The following is a 19,197-nucleotide window of genomic DNA, read 5'->3' as shown; positions in this document are numbered from 1 at the left end:
TCGGCAGGGGAGGAAGTGGCCAAGGTCGGTTGGGCAGAGCTCGGAAAAACCGGAAATTGCCCAAGGACGGAAGTGCCGGCCGCCGGAACCGAAAAAACGGAACCGGAAGTCGAGGCCGGAAGTTGGTGTGACGCCGGAGGCGGAAACGCAGGGTCGCTGCCACCGAACACGCCAATGCGCTGACCTCCACCGGAAATGCTTGCTACGGCACAACCGGAAGTGGAGGGCGACAAAGCGGACGCCGGAACCGTAAAGACGGAACCGGAAGTCGCGGTCGGAAGTCGGTGCGACACCGGAAGAGGGAAAGCAGGGTCACTGCGATCGAACACTCCAGTGCGCTGTCCTCCGCCGGAAGTGCTAGCCACAGCACAACCGGAAGTGAAGGACGACAATCCGAAAGACACAGGCCGATGACCGCCGACAGGACCCTCCAGGCCGCAACCGGGCAAGGAAGGTGCTGATGCCAACGCAGGACCCCCCGAGCCACGAATGGGCAAGGGAGGTGCTGCTGCCTGCCCCCCAGAGGCCGGAACAGTCGAAGCTGAACACAGGGGCGCAGGCTGACGAGCGGCGCCGCTCCCCGGCACAACCGACACAGGGAAGGACGACAATCCGAAAGACACAGGCCGATGACCGCCGACAGGACCCTCCAGGCCGCAACCGGGCAAGGAAGGTGCTGATGCCAACGCAGGACCCCCCGAGCCACGAATGGGCAAGGGAGGTGCTGCTGCCTGCCCCCCAGAGGCTGGAACAGCTGAAGCTGAACACAGGGGCGCAGGCTGACGAGCGGCGCCGCTCCCCGGCACACCCGCCACGGGGGCGGAATGCAGGCGAGGAGAAGCCGTCCTAGACCCCCGACCAGGGGAAAAGGGAACGTGAGAGCCCCCAAAAAGATGGGAACCCCCACCACCGCCATCTTCCGCCGAAGTGCTAGCGGCAGGCGGAGCGGAGAACGCGAACTCTCCTGGAAGGCCAGGGGAGTAAGGCAAGAGACCGGAAAAATTCGGCCCGATGTCGGCCGACGTGATGGTGGCCGAAGGCCGAGTCCGTGAAATCGACGGGACGTTAACCGCGCCGTGCTGCGAAATCGACGGGACGTTAACCGCGCCGTGCTGCGAAATCGACGGGACGCTAACCGCGACAGGGCGGGAAGCGACCGGCGAGAGAGGCACGCTTTTATCAGCCGCATGCATCGACTGCAGATCCTGTTTTAGCGTGGCAAACATGGCTAGCATTTCTTTACGCGTGACGATCTCGCTAGGGCGAGGAACCGGTGAGCGCGAAACCGGTGAAAAGACCGGTGCATGAGAAGTTGAATCAATGGAGACTCGCGCGGACTTTTAGTCGCGGGGTCGAACACCTGCACGGAGGATTTTTCTGGCACGGCTGAAGGCTTAGTCGTTGCGGAAAGTTCGGCGTGCGAGTCTTAGCTTTAGATTTGGATTTGTCTTGCTCCTTCCCTGAGAAGGGAGGAGAGAAGGAGGCTTGTTCTTAGCTTTGTCAGCCATTGAAAAAACGAATACCGACACGTGGTGATAATCGCGGCGAAATTCGTAAATTCTCGAAACGAACTCGAAGAAAACTCGAATTCGAAGAACGCGTCCAAGAAATAAAGGAACAATCTTACCAGAGACTCTGCAGAAACCAGGACAGATGGCCTTCCACAAAAGGCCAAGAGAATAATCAGAGTACCAACGACACACGTCTGAACAATAGTGTTGAAGTGGGTGGAATGACGCCTGTTGGCGGGATCCGCGCATGCGCGGGCGGCCTATAGAGGGCGCGGGCGGCAGCTAGGGGAGGAAACTCCCGTCCTTTAGGACTTTATTTCTTTTGGGGGTTCCTCCCCCCTTTACCAGGGTAGAGTACTACTTCAATACCTAAGCAATAAACTGAAGTTAATGCTAACTATGTGAGTTGAGGTAAGAATATGTTATTGAATTCCATATCTAGACATGACAAGCAATATTCATCCAAATAACCAAACCTAACCAAGACAACTAGAGCATTCAAGCAAGTACACTGTCACCTTTCAACAAACACACGCACACAAAACTTGACATGAAAAGAGAAAGAAGCCCCACCATCAAAACTCTGGCAGCGCATGTTCTGTCCTCGCAGACGCGGTTGTCCAGGAGGGGGGCCTGACCCCGGGGGTCCCCCTGACCCCGGGGGTCCCCCAGGCCCCGGCATGATGAGTGGGGGTCCCTCCCCGGGGGGCGGGGGCTCCAGGGGCTTGTGACTGATGCTGACCAGGCTGGGCAGGGAGGGGTTGGAGGTGACCACTGCAGGGTAGTGACCGTTGTCCTGGGTCGGGGTGGACCCACGACTGTCCGGCTCAACGCGGCCTGTGAGGATAAGACAGTGAAGATGAGTACGTTTTTCAGTGCCCCTTGCATTCAGCATAACACTATCTCATATTTCTCACAAGAATCATGAGGGGGAGAAGGAAAGGAGAGAGAAAGATGTGTTCGGTTTTCAGTGCTGCTTGCAATCAACACAACGCCCTTGCATATTTTCATGAAAAACTACAACTCCAATCACCAACAGTAACAGCAATACCACACTCTCAAATACAAGATTGAGAAGCTGCATAGAGGGAAAACAGCCCAAAATAAAATCAGAAATGTCTGTAGTTTTTCTTAAAACATATCCTTCACAGTACAATGCAACAGACCACACTCTTCTCTATCCCTCAGCACAGGGCCCTCTAAGAGTTTACCATTATGTCGTCAACTGAGAACATTTTCATTTGTGAGAAAGAAAATCAAGAAAACTATTTGGAGAACTACTCAACATTTTCTCTCTTCTGAACTCTTCGTCTTTCATGGGCTGAAACTCCCACGTTCACTCATGTTTTTACACTAGTGGGTTTTTACGTGTACGACCGTTTTACCCAGCCATTCAGGCAGCCATACCCCGCTTTCGGGGGATCCACAAGACTCAAACTAAACCTACCTCTAGACCTTGATCGTGACCGAGGACGACTCCATGAGCGTGATCGGCGATTGAGTTTATCTCTGAGATCTCTCTCCCTTGGGCTGCGTGACCTTCCCCTTCGCTCTGGGCTAATGCGGTAACGCCGAGGGCTTCGTGATCTGCTCCGACGACGATAGCGCCGGTCTGGTGAGTACCGACGTTCTGGAGAAAAGCGACCTCTGTCTCTGTCATCGTAACGACGCCTGCGTTCATCTCTGCGAGCAAAAAGAGGGTCGAGCCAACCTTTGTTTTATTGCTTTTATAAAAAAAAATTCAACCAAACATTCACAACATAATAAACCTAAGGGCAAATAGTTGAAACCAACAAGTACAACATTTCTCCCCCTAGGGAACATGACTACCTCCGGTCCTACTCACATGTCGCGACGACGGGGACTGAAACTTCTACTTCTGGTTCTCCGTCTCCGATCACGCACGTCTCGATTGTCTCTGCGATCACCCTCTCTCCTGTCGCTGTCTCGCCTCTCTCTGGGCTCACGATCGTCTCGGCCATCTCGATCTCGTGGATCTCTCCCTTCCCGCGCATCTCTTCCTTCTCGACTCTCTCGGCCGTCTGGGGGTGCTTCTGGCTTGATGGGCACAGACGTCTGAGAAAGAAGTAACACTCATTATCACTCAAACTCTATCAACACAGATATCTGAGAAAGAAGTAACACTCATTATTCCCCCCTCTGCTTCTTTACCTCTGTAAACTTGTAGGGGTAGTTATTTTTCGATAATGACCCAGCAACCAAACAAATAACGACCCAGCAACAGCCTGAATCCTCGATAGTGCAATGGGTTGAGAAGTTGTTCTGTTTCGGTACTACTTTTTGCGACTGAAAAGTTCCGAACGCTCTAATGTACGAAGTATACATCTCTGGAGCAAACAATACAAACATACCGCATTTAAATTAACAACTACAGGCCTGAACACATGAATCTCCATATAAAATCCATGAGTTCGGTTGTTTTCTGAATCTCATCTGCCGTGTTCAAGCCGTTAATCACAAGCAATTTCCCAAGGCAAGTAACTCATACTTTGTCTAGCGACAAGAGTAGTTCCCCTTCTTTTCACTCAGTTCCTTCGACAACAGACTGCAATCCGACGGTCAGTTTTCAACAATATTTCATTGAATAAACAGATCACACGCAACCAAATGCACACATCTCATCAATTTAAACAACATAAAGGGGTTTCATACACTATTTTTCCCAGAAAACTGAACTTCATACAGTTTTTAACGTTGGAACACGGGTGCAAAAGTTCGTCTGCTAGTCCCATTTGACGAAAAAACATTATCCTATCGATACCAAAACATATACAGAACACACAATATCTGCTTTTGCCGCCACAGCAGAATAACAGCATATCTGTGTACTTGATTTTAGCCCAAAATAGGAAAACTGACAAGAAGTGTTAACAGAATGGAATGATTTGCACGGAACTATACAACCGCGCATTAATCGATCGCCTGCGCAGGTTGACTGGTTGAGAGAATAGGATTCGATCAAACTTTCGCAAAAAAACTCCACTTTTCTTTGAATAACTGAAGAAAGGAGGAATAAAGAGGTTACACACCTCGTCTCAGTGATTATAAAAAATAATGGTCTCAGTTCGCGGTCATGAAAAAGCTCGCAAAAGCTCGCATTTTTCATGATCCGCAAACTTCGACCATTATTTTTGATAATCACTGAGACTCGGCATGTAACCTCTACTTATCACTCAAACTCTATCAACACAGATATCTGAGAAAGAAGTAACACTCATTATCACTCAAACTCTATCAACACAGAGCATTTTTAGCAAAGATGAAAGTCAAAGTGAAATTACAAATAAACACGGGCCATTTGATGTTATTGCTATGGGTGATTTGAACAGTGAATCCTGCAAAGTCTGCGACTGTAATTGTTAGTATTATGATAATGTAATAGAATCGAAAATTTTTAAGTAAATTTTCATTTGATTAATATACTTACCCGAATCACATAAAAGCATTGACGCAGTCTGAATTGCTAAGGTCTGAAAAGGCTACCCGTCTTAAACAATTTTAAAGGGAAGCAACCCAACCACCAAAAGGAAAACATAGCAATGGTAATGACCATATACCCAGGGAGTTACCTCCCGTACCGGGGTATGTGACGTCACCTCCACTGCTACACCACATGGAATCCTCATTACGGCTTTAAAGAAACTAAAAAACCATAAGCGGGGTTGGCGGGAGGGAATACACTATGTGATTCGGGTAAGTATATTAATCAAATGAAAATTTACTTAAAAATTTTCGATTAAATTACATATTCTTACTCCGAATCACATAAAAGCAGATAGCTTCAACAAGGCGGTGGGAATGAAAACCAAACACACTCTTAAAACCTTGCCAAAAAACCTGGTCTGCTGCCAAAAGGTCAGGGAAGGGCCCAGTGAGAAAGAAAATCTAACTCACTCTAAACCCTAGCCAGGAACTGGCCCACTGCCAAAAAGGCAGGAAAGGACCTGAGAACCATCTTGATTGACAGCCGAGATGTCTCTCAGGCAAAAAGTTGCGAAAGACAACATCAGAGAGCCAGAAATCTGTGCCCAGCACTTCTTCCTATCTGCTGGACCAAACGATCCAGAAAGAGACCCCAGCCTTGGATTAACCCTAGCCGAGTAGGGGGAAAGACAAGCTGCCCCCCCCCCCCCTTTCTATTGGAAGGAAATGCCGCCCTAGAAACGATCCGTGCGTAAGGATGTCCGCTCAGAACAGTGAAGGACAAACCTCACGGAGACCGTCAGATAATCATGCCAAAGTATGCAACCTTGTGATGGAGTGAAGCCCGAAAGGACTGTGAGATAAAGGTCAGCTCCAGAAAAGAGTGACCGATATCGAACCAAGAAAGAGAGAGAGACACCTGCGTACAAGGTACCAGAGCCCACCTCGACAGGAAAATCCCAAAAAAGAGACGTTCGCCGGTAATCCTCTACCAGTCAATGCGAAAGCAGAGAGAGAGGTAATACGAGGAAGTAGATCGCGTCTGACTAACTCTCAGTGAAAGACTGAGAGTCAGACGCAGAGATCAACGGGCAAACGTCGTAGTCATAGTTGCCTGTGGTAGAAGGGTGACTGTAAAAGGAAACCCGACCCAAGGGAAGTCGTCCTGATTCACCTCGTGCTAGGACGAGGAAGAAGCGGAAGAGCCCAATCCGAAGTCACAGGAACCGAAAATGCCATAGTCGCCCACGCTAGACAGGAGGCTATAGCACAGGCTAAGGCTGAACGCCATGAAGCCCGAAGGACAACCATGTACCAAAGTACCAACAGTACACATGTAAACGTAAGAAACGTAAGTTTCGGCTGTCAAATCAAATGCTGGGCTAAAGGCCCACAGCAAAGAAAAACCGGAACATTAGCTAACCCTCTGCCCAAAAGGAGAGGAGTAGCCAAAACCTGAGAGAGGTGTTAAGCCACAAAGAATGACTCCTCAAACATACATTGCCAAAGACAATGCCCCCTCCGGAAAATCTGAATGTTACTTCCGAGGCCAACTCAAGCGCAGCTCAAGTTTGGACGAAACACCAGAACGAGTCTGATCGCTAGAGAAAGACAGAGTCAGACTCGGCGAAAGACAAACCAGGACCAAGTCCAGAAGCTTGTGGCAAAAAGTGAGAAAAAATGAGGAAGCCTGAAGCCAGGAGACCCCACTCACACGGAAATCGTCCTATCTCATCTCCTGCTTAAGATGAGAATAAAGGAAGAAAGTCGAAGTCCGAAGCCACAAGAAAAGGGAAAGCAACCACCATCACCGCAAACAGGTGGAATGGCTGTTGCACCGGCCGAGGCTAAAAAACCTGGATGCCCGAAGGCCAGCCGTTGTTCCAAAACTCAGACGTACCTATGAAGCGTCTGTGAAAGAAACAACCTCTCCGGTAAAACCGGAAGTGCCACTGTAGCAGCCCGTGGCTGAACTACTGTCACACTAACTGGGGACTGAAGCAGTCTACCCGAAGAACAGCGTTAGCTCCGACCAGAAGAGACCTCAGCGGGTGCTCGAGCTGATGGGCTTAGATCACTGTTAAAAGATCGGACTGACGCATAAGCAAATATGCACGCATAAGATCGATGGGAGTCGCCCGACCTCACCACTCCCACAAACTATTGGCTGTGTACAGAGACCATCCAATGAAAATTGCAAGGAGGAGGCCCCACCGCCCTCCCAAAGTGGAGGGCGGAGGAGGGGGGGTGTGATCGGGGGCACTTCCTTGTGGGGAGAGGCTTGCTGCTAGGGCTGCCCTTCTCCCTGCCCGAAAGTGATCTATTTCTCGACAATCGAGAATCAGGAAGAGACTGCCTATTGGCCGCCGGCTTAAATAGTCCAGAGGCCTGAGCATGCTTCCTCTGAGGAGGCTAGCTCTGTTTCGACCCTTGTAGAGAGAAGTCAGAGATCTGCTGACCTCTATTCGACTGAATCTACCTTTCTTTTCTGGTATGAACACCAAAGTTCAAAAAGTAGGTCCCTCTACCCCGAGCAAAGCCCGAGTGTCTCTCCTAGGCTGCTCAGAGAACTGAGAATGCGAGAGAAACAAGTCCCTCCGACACCTGACTGTAAAGTGAGGTGAAGGGAGGACAGGTCCTTTTTTGCTCTTTGTTCACCCTAACAGGGCTGACTAAAAGAGTGGAGATGTCATCAGGGTCCTGATACACACTAAGTGTGAAAGGTTCAGTGACTCCGGGAAAGAGCGCGAGAGCGCTCTGACGATCATCTCCGACAAGGCAAATTCCAAAAACTGACGTCCAAAATCCTCTAAATTCCTGCATTACCAGTAAAGGTGTATGCGGAAGAGCAAAGACGCCAGCAAGTTCCGACCCAGCTTCAGAAAAGAGAACTTCTTATAACAAGAAGAAACCAAAACCGAAGCCTGTGTAGCCGAAGACAGCCAAGGCTGAGCGTGTTCCGGAACTGACCCGTGAATAACGAGTAGCAGAACCGGAACTCGTGGATACCACTTCAGGTAGGAGGTTGAACATTGAAGGAGACTATTGACCCGGAAGTAGGAAAAAACTCCTCCTTCGCGGAACGGAAGTCCGACATCGCTGAATGCAACCAAAGAGGAAGCCGATGTACTTCCATAAAATATCTGGAAGTAACCTCCGTCGAGACCTCGAGAGAAGCCAAGAGCTTCGACGGAAATCCAGGACATGTCTGATCGTTGGCTAAAGACTGTATAACAGAATAGCCAAGAGAACTGACACAGCCTAAGTCACAGTTGCCAGTGGAACACTGCTGAACGGGATGACCGGAAAACCGGAAACCCGTCCACCCGGAAACCGTCCTGTCTCAACCCCTCCCGTAAGAGGGTAAGAAAAAGAGGAGGTAACATCCGAAGCCACCAGGCATAAACGGTAGACGCAACACCCAACCAGTGAAGAGACTACTTGTCACGGCCGAGGCTGAAAGCCTGAATGCCCGTAGGCCAGCCGCTGTTCCTCACTCACTGACATCCCAAAAGGAAGTGTTAGTAAGAAGAACAATGAATCCGGCAAAGCCAGAACGCAACAGACAAAACCGCACAATGCAGAGGCAAAGATTGCGTGGACTGAGGCCGGAGGTCCGAACGCCCGTAGGCCAGACAACGGTCAACTCCAGGAAAGAACACACAGTGTAATTACAAAGGAGGACCTATGGTTCCGGTAAACCGGAAGCGCAACGCCAGCGGCTACCGCCCTTGCACTGAAAACGCCACTGCCCGCAACGGGACAAAGGAGAGATCAAAACAGTGCCGCCGGCGTTGAAAGGGGTGTCGACCCAACACCAGGGTGGTGAAAAGAAGACTGCCCTAACAGCCCATAGGGCGGATGCTGATCCTCGCTCACCAACAATCCGTGAAGGAGAGTCGGTAAGAGGAAAAGCAAATCAGGACTGAGCCGGAAACACACCCGACGTAAACGCACCTTGATGCAGAAACGCAAGGCATGAAGACTGGGGCCGGAAGCCCTGTTGCCCTGAGGCCAGTCCACGGTCAACTCCCACCATCACCTCTAAGTGTGAGTGTGCAGGAGGACCTTCGTTTCCGGGAAAACCCGGAAACGCGACTTCCGAAGGAAACCGCCTTTGCTCAGAGTCTACCGCACACGCATTGTGTACTGGACGAAACTGAACAGAAAACGCAACGAACGAAACCGCACCATGATGCGGAAACGAAGGTTGCGATGACTGGGGCCGGAAGCCCTGATGCCCGGAGGCCAGTCCGCGGTCAACTCCGGCCACCACCTATGAGTGTGAGCGTACAGGAGGACCTTCGTTTCCGGGAAAACCCGGAAACGCGACTTCCGAAGGAAACCGCCTTTGCTCAGAGTCTACCGCACACGCATTGTGTACTGGACGAAACTGAACAGGAAACACAACAAACGAAACCGCACCATGATGCGGAAACGAAGGTTGCGATGACTGGGGCCGGAAGCCCTGTTGCCCTGAGGCCAGTCCACGGTCAACTCCCACCATCACCGCTGAGTGTGAGTGTGCAGGAGGACCTTCGTTTCCGGGAAAACCCGGAAACGCGACTTCCGAAGGAAACCGCCTTTGCTCAGAGACTGCCGCACACGCATTGCGTTTGGCCGAAACTGAACAGGAAAAAGGGAGTGACCCTTGCCAAGTGAGCTCCGTCCCAGCAGGGACCGTCCGGTGGCTTCACTAGAGCCAGTGGACAAGCTCGCATACCTTGTAAGCTTCCAGAGGAAGCAGAAGTAGCAGAAGTTCCGTCATCACCGGATGTCGTCGCAACCGGAAAGGAACCGGAAGCGAACGAGCGAGAAACGCTCACCGCCGGCGGATGTACGAGGCTTGGAGTAGGTGTACCACGCTTCAATTCCCGCACACTAAATTGCATATCTCTGGAACAAGAAAGCTCAACAGAGAAGTAACAAGAGACGCTTGCCCGTCTTGACGAAACGGACGAGCAAGCCGCAAGTAGAAGAACGACCCCCGACAACGAACGTGCGTCAGGGGAAGAAAAGGTAACAGACATGATAGTGTTAATCTCTTTGTCCGAAAGGACCACTAACACGGGAGGTATAGGAACCGCAGAAGACGATTAAGGCTTAACTTTGCCCTTGACGTCGCCCTTGCCCCGTTTACTACCGTTATCTGCCATGCCGGCCGAAAATACAAATGGCGGCCAACAACAACAACAAGCTACTGACGAAAATTCGCAAGTCCAAAAGGACGGAAAATTATCAATAACAAGTCAAATATTCTTACTAAAAGCAAGACAAAATGGAAAGAGCTCACCAACTACACGGTAGAAGACAAGCAGACGGGTAGGTGGACGGTGGGAGTAAAAACTCCAACAAACCACACAGAGCCTTCAAAAGACGACCTCTCCTCCAGAGCTGAAAAGTCGTAATGAGGATTCCATGTGGTGTAGCAGTGGAGGTGACGTCACATACCCCGGTACGGGAGGTAACTCCCTGGGTATATGGTCATTACCATTGCTATGTTTTCCTTTTGGTGGTTGGGTTGCTTCCCTTTAAAATTGTTTAAGACGGGTAGCCTTTTCAGACCTTAGCAATTCAGACTGCGTCAATGCTTTTATGTGATTCGGAGTAAGAATATGTAATAGAATGTAAGTTGTAACAGTGAGTCTCATTTTATCTGTCCTGCATTGTCTCATCACAGTACTTTAGGTCTTGACATGCGTGTGCCCTTCACATCCTATAAACACTACTCTCCCCTGCATTGTCTCATCACAGTACTTTAGGTCTTGACATGCGTGTGCCCTTCACATCCTATAAACACTACTCTCCCCTGCATTGTCTCATCACAGTACTTTAGGTCTTGACATGCGTGTGCCCTTCACATCCTATAAACACTACTCTCCCCTGCATTGTCTCATCACAGTACTTTAGGTCTTGACATGCGTGTGCCCTTCACATCCTATAAACACTACTCTCCCCTGCATTTTCTTTTCGTTGCTAGAGTTCCTTCCCTTTTGTGTTTCCCCTCCATCTCCTTTTCCAACCTTGTCCTTGTTCGTTATGTCACTTGTCAGTGTTGCTTTTGCTTTTCGATGTCCTGTTTTTGTCTGTTTCCTGATGAAGCTTTCATAAGCAAATTTTTTTATCATAATGTGCTGTCCTTGTATCGGTGAGTGCAGATTTCTGTTGTTTTTCACCTTTGTTCATTTCACCACAGTCACTCTGTTGTTTCTGTAGTTTTTCACCTTTGTTCATCTCACTACAGTCACTTTGTTGTTTAGATGCTAAGTATAAGTACATGTACTAAAGGTCGATTTCCTTCACATTGCAGTCTTTCTCTTAGGCCAAAAAAAAAAATTGTCTGTTTAGGGTAACCCGACCGACCCTATCGATTTGGCGCCGACCCAAAAACTTTTTTTTGATTTCAAAAAAAAAAAGAAAAAAAAAGAGGTAAAAATGCTAAAAAGAGACATTTGGCGTTTCATTAGGAACGAAAGTGAGCGTCGCGCGCCATACTGGAAGTAACCAAGCATTAAGATTAGCCTCCCTTGTCATCACAGAAGTGAAAAAAAATGGCTACGCATCGCGAAATCAGTGCGGCGAGTGCCAAAGCCGGCACCTGTTATGCAATTGTTTTTCAAAAGTGTGACCATCTTGAACAAACGAAATGAATAAGTAGATACCCAACATCAACAACACTTCACTACATCACCAAGACATTCATTCCGACCTTCTTAAGGGTTACGAGGTTCAGTGTTTGGGATCGGAATCTCTTTCTGGTGAGAACGGCTTTGAACTGGACTGGGGCCTTTCGCTTGGCGAGTTAAAATCCTTCAATATCAAGTCACTTCACTTCAAGTGCAGCCAAATTGTCGATGCTGATGTGGAAGCGACCGAAATGCCATCAGTTTCACAACCGGCAAACGCTTTTCAAGTGCTGATGGGCTCTGCAAAAGCACGATCGCTACCCAAACCGAAAGCAGAAAGGTCAGTGAGTTTTCCAATTTTATTTTTAACTTTCACTTTCTCACATTAAACGTAGAATTTGTATTAATTAGACATTATGACTGAAAGACATAGACATTATTTATTCATTCAAACAAACATGCACAGATGACAAGGCTACCAATTTTAATAGAAACCAAGGATTTTTTGTTTTGTTTTGTTGTTGTTGTTGTAAACATCGAGTTGCTTCCTTTCAGTGCAGAAAATAAAGGAACACTCACCTACACCAACAAAAAGGGACAAATCAACCACAAAAATGTATAACAGTCATCATTTCATCCCCATGAAAAAATAATATACAGCACTGTTCCACCACACTGTACAAGTACATTAAAGTAACATATGTTTTAAAAAATGCCACAACAATTAACTGACAACTTTCCATACACTCTGCAACAAGGTCCAATTTGTAGAGTACTCTCTCTCTCTCTCTCTCTCTCTCTCTCTCTCTCTCTCTCTCTCTCTCTCTCTCTCTCTCTCTCTCTCTCTCTCTCTCTCTCTCTCTCTCTCTCTCTCTCTCTCTCTCTCTCTCTCTCTCTCTCTCTCTCTCTCTCTCTCTCTCTCTCTCTCTCTCTCTCTCTCTCTCTCTCTCTCTCTCTCTCTCTCTCTCTCTCTCTCTCTCTCTCTCTCTCTCTCTCTCTCTCTCTCTCTCTCTCTCTCGTTTTAAATAGATTCTTTTTGAATTTGAATTGCAGCTGTGGGAAGACCTCTGGACTGAATCGGAAGGACGAGCTGTATGATGATGTCCTGAACTACCTGGCAGCAAAGGGAGCAGATTTTCCACAAGTTACAGCTGACCAAGAAGGAGCTTATTTTACACAGGTACTCCAACTTTGTTTCAAACAGTGTCAGTGTTGTTTTGTTCTTGGGTTTCTTGTGTATGTGTGTGTGTTTGTGTGTCTGTTTGTGTGTGTCTGTGTCTCTGAGTGCTTTTTTCAATGACATTTGACGTAATTTTGATGCTATTGGATGCAGTTAAAATTGAACATTCTCTCTCTCTCTCTCTCTCTCTCTCTCTCTCTCTCTCTCTCTCTCTCTCTCTCTCTCTCTCTCTCTCTCTCTCTCTCTCTCATACACAAATCAACAGATGCCAAAAATCCGAAAGTCTTGCAAACAATGGGCGTTGTGTCCTTATTCTTCATCCTCAAACAATTTTTTTTATCTGTTTTGACAGGTTCTGACCAACGCTCTGTGGTATGCCACCTCTCACCATCAACGACAGAGCCAACAAAGTTCACGGCGTGCTTCCTATTCCTGAAGAGTTTGAGCAGTTTGCTGGCTACAATGAGATTAACAATTAAAGTTAGATGACAATTTTTTGTGTGGATGTATTTGTGAACTTATTTTGGTTTATAAGTGAATTTGAACATACACTGTAGAATCTCTCTTTCTCTCTCTCTCTTTCTCTCCCTTTCTCTCTGTTTTATTTATACGTTAGTTTTGAAACATGTATTCATCAAATATAAGAAGTGAATGTTCAGCCAACATAGCATTTACACACAAACAAAAACAAAAAACAAAAACAAAAAAACCCTACCTACCTACCGACCCTACTTTTTTTGGTCATGTTACCCTAAACAGACAATTTTTTTTTTTTGGCCTTATTATCTATTGTTCCCAAAGTGTGTATCTGAACACAAAAAATACTGAACGAATGCATGCAATTACAGTGGAATCCAGCTATAACAAACCTGGGTATAAAGAAATCCCTCTTTTAACAAACTGCCATTGATTTCCCGGCAGACAGCCTTCTATTTCTTACTTGTTACTTTCTGGCTACATCGAACCTTTTGAACTCATTTGCATAACGAACCCCTCTTTTAACAAACACGTTTTCATCGCCCCAGAGCCGTTTTGTCTCTAAAAGTCACAAGGCTACAACGAACTGATGTCAATAATTGTCTCCAAAGACAAAAATACACAAACACAAGTGCACATCACGTGATGAGCGAACTCTGAACAAACAGCGGGAGGTGCACGGAACAGCCACCGCCGCTGTGTTTTCACTATTCCAATCAGCTGCTGAGCTATGACTGTGCTCAGCTATGACTGCCACAGAAGCACTTGTTGCTGCCAATACCCTACGTCGCTACTTGCAGGCAAAGTGCAGCGATGTCTGTGACTTGGATATGATCTCCAAATTGGAGTGTACAGTGGAGAAGTGTGCCAGTTTTGAGCAGCGTAACTTATATTTGCAACTTTCACCGTTCATGGCTTTATTTTCGTGTTTGTGCAAGGATTTACGAAGGAGCGGAAGCACTAATCACATGACGTCATCAATACTTGTGCTTTCGAGTAACAAGAGTTACCTCCCTTGCACTGAAATTGTTGCATCGATTTCGTCGAAAATCCGGCTCTCAACACAAATATAAGGGTGCATGTAGCATGAATCAGGCTTACTTTTCACAGGCATGTCCAATACTTCACTTTGAAGATAGATTTAGTTAGTCCAGATGGGGTTTTCAGGGGTTTTCGGAGATTTTTTTGACGGACACAGAGATTGATCAGAATGTACATGTACATGCTTTTACACGACTTTTTAAATTTTACTTCTAAAATTGTGACAGTAAAGTGAACATTTGAACTATGCCTCTCTCTATGGATTATATTATGAAGCTGTTGAAAACATGCAGAGATTGTACTCTCCAAGGAAAGATCGATGGGACGATCATTTGAAGGTGACGAACGAAAATACAGTTTAACGACCTCTCTGCTTAAAGCAATTTGGGTCAAAGATATCAGAGCCGAAGCTCTACGATGTGTGCCTGGGTGAAGATGAGCAACAAAACTTGTACTTTCCGTAATGGAAATGCTGGAAGAACAGGATTTAAAATCAATTCCTTGCAGGAGATACACGATTGTAGAGATTTATTCTTTCATTCCGAGGCAGAAATGCTTTTGTATTCAAGAAACGTGGAACGTTGCTATTCCGGAAGGGAATTGATTTGATTTGTTGGTACTTTAGAATAAAATTGTGAAAAGTGGCATCCGACTGATCATGGCAAAGGAGTGAGTGTCAGACCAAGGAGGGTCGTGGTGGAGAAGCTGAGGCACCCTCTACGTACTTGTGGATTCGGCGGCTAGTCAACTGGCGAAAAGCAAACCCGGTCCTCCCTAGGACCTATACTGGCCGGTTAAAAACATATGTACAGGGCTGCGACTTTATGTCGGTTTATTCATCAACGCCTTTATGGCACCCTCTGTCTACAGAGGCATGGGAAGGGGATCAGGTGAGGAGGCCAGAGATGTGTCTCTGTAACCCCCTCTGGGGTGGGGGTGAGAAAAAGAGGATAGGCTATTTACACTGCCATACACAGTCGTTCGCATACTCTCGCACAGCTACAAAAAAAAACAAAACAAAAAAACAAAAAAAATCTATTTTTTTTTTTATTTGAAGGTGAGTGGGAAAACTTGTCTTAAGGCCATTTAGGGTTGAAAACTCTACAGCGAATTCCTGACATAACAAACTAAAATGTATCTCCCTTGAGATTCGTTGTAACCGGACTCCACTGTACATAAAACCAGACAACTGTCACCATAACTGAAGCACACACAATGAAAAACTAAAACTAAATCTACCCTCATCACATACCCAGGACTGCGACTGAGAGCTTTCCTCCGACTTCTTGACCCGCTTGTGGCTGGGTTCTCCGCTGGACACTTTGGACTGCGTCGAACTAGCGCTGGCCGACTGACTGGCCGTCCTGGAGGGAGAGCTAGAGGGGACCGCTGGCTCCGTCATCACCTCCACTTTCACAGGGGTGGGGGCAGGGGTGACGACTGGAGTGGGGGTAGGCGTGCTGGTGGCGCTAACAGGTTTGACCACCACCGACTCATATTCTTTTGTTTTTAGCCCAATGAACAAGTCATCCACAAATGGCTTCGTCTCTGAAAACAAAATGCATGCAAATATTAGAATTGTTGGAACTACAAACTAAACATGTCAGCCAATTCCAATTCCATGCATACTTCTACAACACTGTCAATCACCGACTACAAATTACAATATATAACTATACGAACTGAAAAATGCCTCTCATTTATAGGACTGATAGGCTCTGCACAGTGCACGTACTTGTTGCAGACCAGAGTGCAACCACAACTACTTGCTTAAACTTTGCAACAGAAAAGTGTATAATTACAAAATTATACACTTTGATAAAAACCGGGATATGTTCTTACTTTGCTGTAGGAAGACATCCAGCTGGTCACTGCAGATCTCTCTCAGCTCTGACTCAGGCTTGTCCTTACGTACCAGTGCACACACATACTTTGCCAGTGCTGTGGGCTCGGCATCACATCTGTAAAAGACAAAATGACAAGATCTATAAACCTAAAAAAAAAGCAGGTTGTTGCAACGGTTGAGTTATAAATGGCATTGGCATACTACAATTAGCCCAGGTTTAGGACGTCACATAGTGAAACTGAAAGAGCGAACACTTGAGATTCATTCACCGTGAACCTCACGAGTCACATGGGGCAAATTTGAAGATATATATTGCCCAATAAACTACAACAAATTTTGTATTTCCCCTTATTAAGTAAATGTAAATCATATTAGTAAATGTCAATAATATATCATACACAATGCTTTGCGCCACGGGCCTGAAAGTGGTAATAATTCTGGTCCATTACAATGTAAAACATGCATAATTTTTATGTGCTTTATAGCTCACATGTCCTTTTCCAATCCTTTCTGTTAAATTAATTTACAACCATAATAAATGCTAATAAAAAGGTGCGCTTCTTATTTTCTAATCTTGTAGTAGTAGTAGTAGTACTAAGTAGTTAGGGACTGGATTGGTATCCATAAGCCTCACGGCTTTTTTCGCGTCCCATCTTTCTTTCTTTATCCCCGAGTACGCTAGTACTAGGGCTCAGCAGACTTTAATTGTGTGTCTGTCTGTCTCCACTTAACAGCTTATTGCTGGGAAACTACTGGGCGCAGTTCGTTCAAAAGTTGATACACTAACTTGATAATAGGTCCGATTGATCGTATTAAAACTTCATGTTACCTGGGACCTAAATGCGAAATAAACCACAAAAACGACTTGGCCGTAGGAGGAGTTCACACCGGCGGGGCAACACGCAGCCATTGACCTGATAGAACAGCCGAACGCGTCACAAAAATACGTCATGACAAAGTTACACGCAAAGCGAATGAGACTTTGACGTCATTTACTTTTGTTCGGAATTTTCCGTCTGTTCCTAGCTTGTCAGTGAAGACCTGACGTGAGTAAGCTTACCCAAAACGTCTTTGTTCTCTATTCTCATTGCAGCTGTGAAATAATCAGTCTTGTGTCTCGGTCGTGTAGGTACAGAGTTTGCTTTTGCAATCATTGTGTTCGTGTTGATGACGGCTTCATAAGACAAAATAATAAGCGAATCTATCGCGAGGAAGACGTTTATGTACAAATCACCGAACCCAACCCATTTTTTGGGGTGCGTATCGCTTTTTTTTTCTGAAGAATAAACTGCATGTGGTTAATTTCATCCGTTTAATGCTTGTCGAAACATATCTGATCACAGATGAGGTCGCAGTTTGTAGGTTGAATCTATGAATCGGCCACAGATAGATCTGCATTTCTGGTCAGAAACCAACATTCACACCACAGACATTCCAAACATTTATATTTATTGAGCGAGCCAGTCTGAAGAGTACTCGGGTCCAGCGCGAGCGTTTTTTATTTGGTGTTTAACGTCGTTTTCAACCGTTCAAGGTTATATCGCGACGGGGAAAGGGAGGGGGGGTGGGGTGGGATAGAGCCACTTGTTAATTGTTTCTTGTTCACAAAAGCACTAATCAAAAAATTGCTCCAGGGGCTTGCAACGTAGTACAATATATGACCTTACTGGGAGAATGCAAGTTTCCAGTACAAAGGACTTAACATTTCTTACATACTGCTTGACTAAAATCTTTACAAACATTGACTATATTCTATACAAGAAACACTTAACAAGGGTAAAAGGAGAAACAGAATCCGTTAGTCGCCTCATACGACATGCTGGGGAGCATCGGGTAAATTCTTCCCCCTAACCCGCGGGGGGTGCGTCCCATCTCATTATCAAATTTGTTGCAGGTCAATCATATTAACATGCTCAAAGTCGTATTTATTCAATATCAATTATTGTACAAATAAAATGTTGCATTCACCCCACCTGACCTACAAGACGAGGGGCTGGGGGTGGGAATGTCAAAAAATCGACGTCAACGTAGAATTTTGTTGTAACTCGTTAGCTTTTTATGAGAAGGAGAAAACTGATTATTTTGATTGTGAAATAGTGTTTTTGATTATATAGACCTTTTCGGTATTTGAGCAGCTCTCGCGAGACATGCTCTTTCTTAATCTTATGCTTCGAAATCGGAGAACTTCGAACAATCACTAAAAATAGAGTTACGCCAAAATTCCAGACGACACCGAAAAGCCATCTACTAAAGCACCATCACCGCATGCAGCTTGGGGGAAACACATCCACCTTGCCGTCGCGATATAACCTTCGTGGTTGAAAACGACGTTAAACACCAAATAAAGAAAGAAAGATCCACCTTGCACTGGATGATGAATCAGATCCCTTCTGCCTCACGCACGCACACACACACATACTCCCGCACAGTTTGAATGGCCATTAAGGCTTTAGCTATGTACACATTATACATCTTGCTTCTAAACTACATTTCAAGATTACCAAATCAGGCCAAAGGACAACACACAGACTTACATCGGTGCTAATTTTTGCACCAGCCATTGCTTCAAAGAGTCGACGTTTTCGATGAGCATTTTTTGTCAGATATGCAATTTTTCTTTGCTCCTAAACTAGTAAACTTGATGAGCAGACCATGAATTTAATCTTTACACTTTTCATGTAAATTATTTCATGTTAAATTCGATACTACACATGGAAATATGTCCGGTTTCAGTTTGCATGTCGGTTTTCGGTTTTGCCAACGTGATAAGATGGCGCACATGTCTCGGAAAGCACGAGAAAATAAAATATCAATCAAAAAAAGAACGAGCATATAGTTTCCAAATTAAAGATCTTTCAACATATCTTTTTAATTTATAAAAAGTTTAAAAGCAAATTTTTACCAGAGAAGCCAAGAAGTTACTTTCTTTTGTTGAATAGTTTTACTGGAGATTATGTGTAATCAAATTACCCAAACCATTCCACAATATTTAATTTACCCAAATAATAATGAAGAAAATGTATTAATCTTTGAAATTTGTTTTACATTTGTTTAGCTATTAAAGTATTACCT

At 46.0% G+C, this 19,197-nt stretch overlaps 1 protein-coding gene across 2 annotated transcripts in view; it reads right to left on the bottom strand.

Moving 5' to 3' along the window:
• The window catches only part of LOC138969553 (RNA-binding protein 26-like), a 55,115-nt gene extending 36,226 nt beyond the window's left edge, over nt 1–18,889 (bottom strand). For both annotated transcript variants that reach the window (XM_070342380.1, XM_070342379.1), the window contains exons 1-6: nt 18,660–18,889; nt 16,122–16,240; nt 15,532–15,827; nt 3,358–3,587; nt 2,959–3,194; nt 2,085–2,348 (exon numbers count right to left, since the gene is read on the bottom strand). In XM_070342380.1, coding sequence (XP_070198481.1) covers nt 2,085–2,348; nt 2,959–3,194; nt 3,358–3,587; nt 15,532–15,827; nt 16,122–16,240; nt 18,660–18,718 — 1,204 coding nt within the window. In that variant the 5' untranslated portion in view covers nt 18,719–18,889. The remainder of the gene's footprint in view (nt 1–2,084; nt 2,349–2,958; nt 3,195–3,357; nt 3,588–15,531; nt 15,828–16,121; nt 16,241–18,659) is intronic.
• Between the last annotated feature and the right edge of the window lie 308 nt (nt 18,890–19,197).

Source organism: Littorina saxatilis, linkage group LG6 (assembly GCF_037325665.1).
Source record: "Littorina saxatilis isolate snail1 linkage group LG6, US_GU_Lsax_2.0, whole genome shotgun sequence".
NCBI lineage: Eukaryota > Metazoa > Mollusca > Gastropoda > Littorinimorpha > Littorinidae > Littorina > Littorina saxatilis.
Note: the sequence above shows the minus strand (reverse complement) of the source record. Positions and strands in the feature narration are given on the sequence as shown.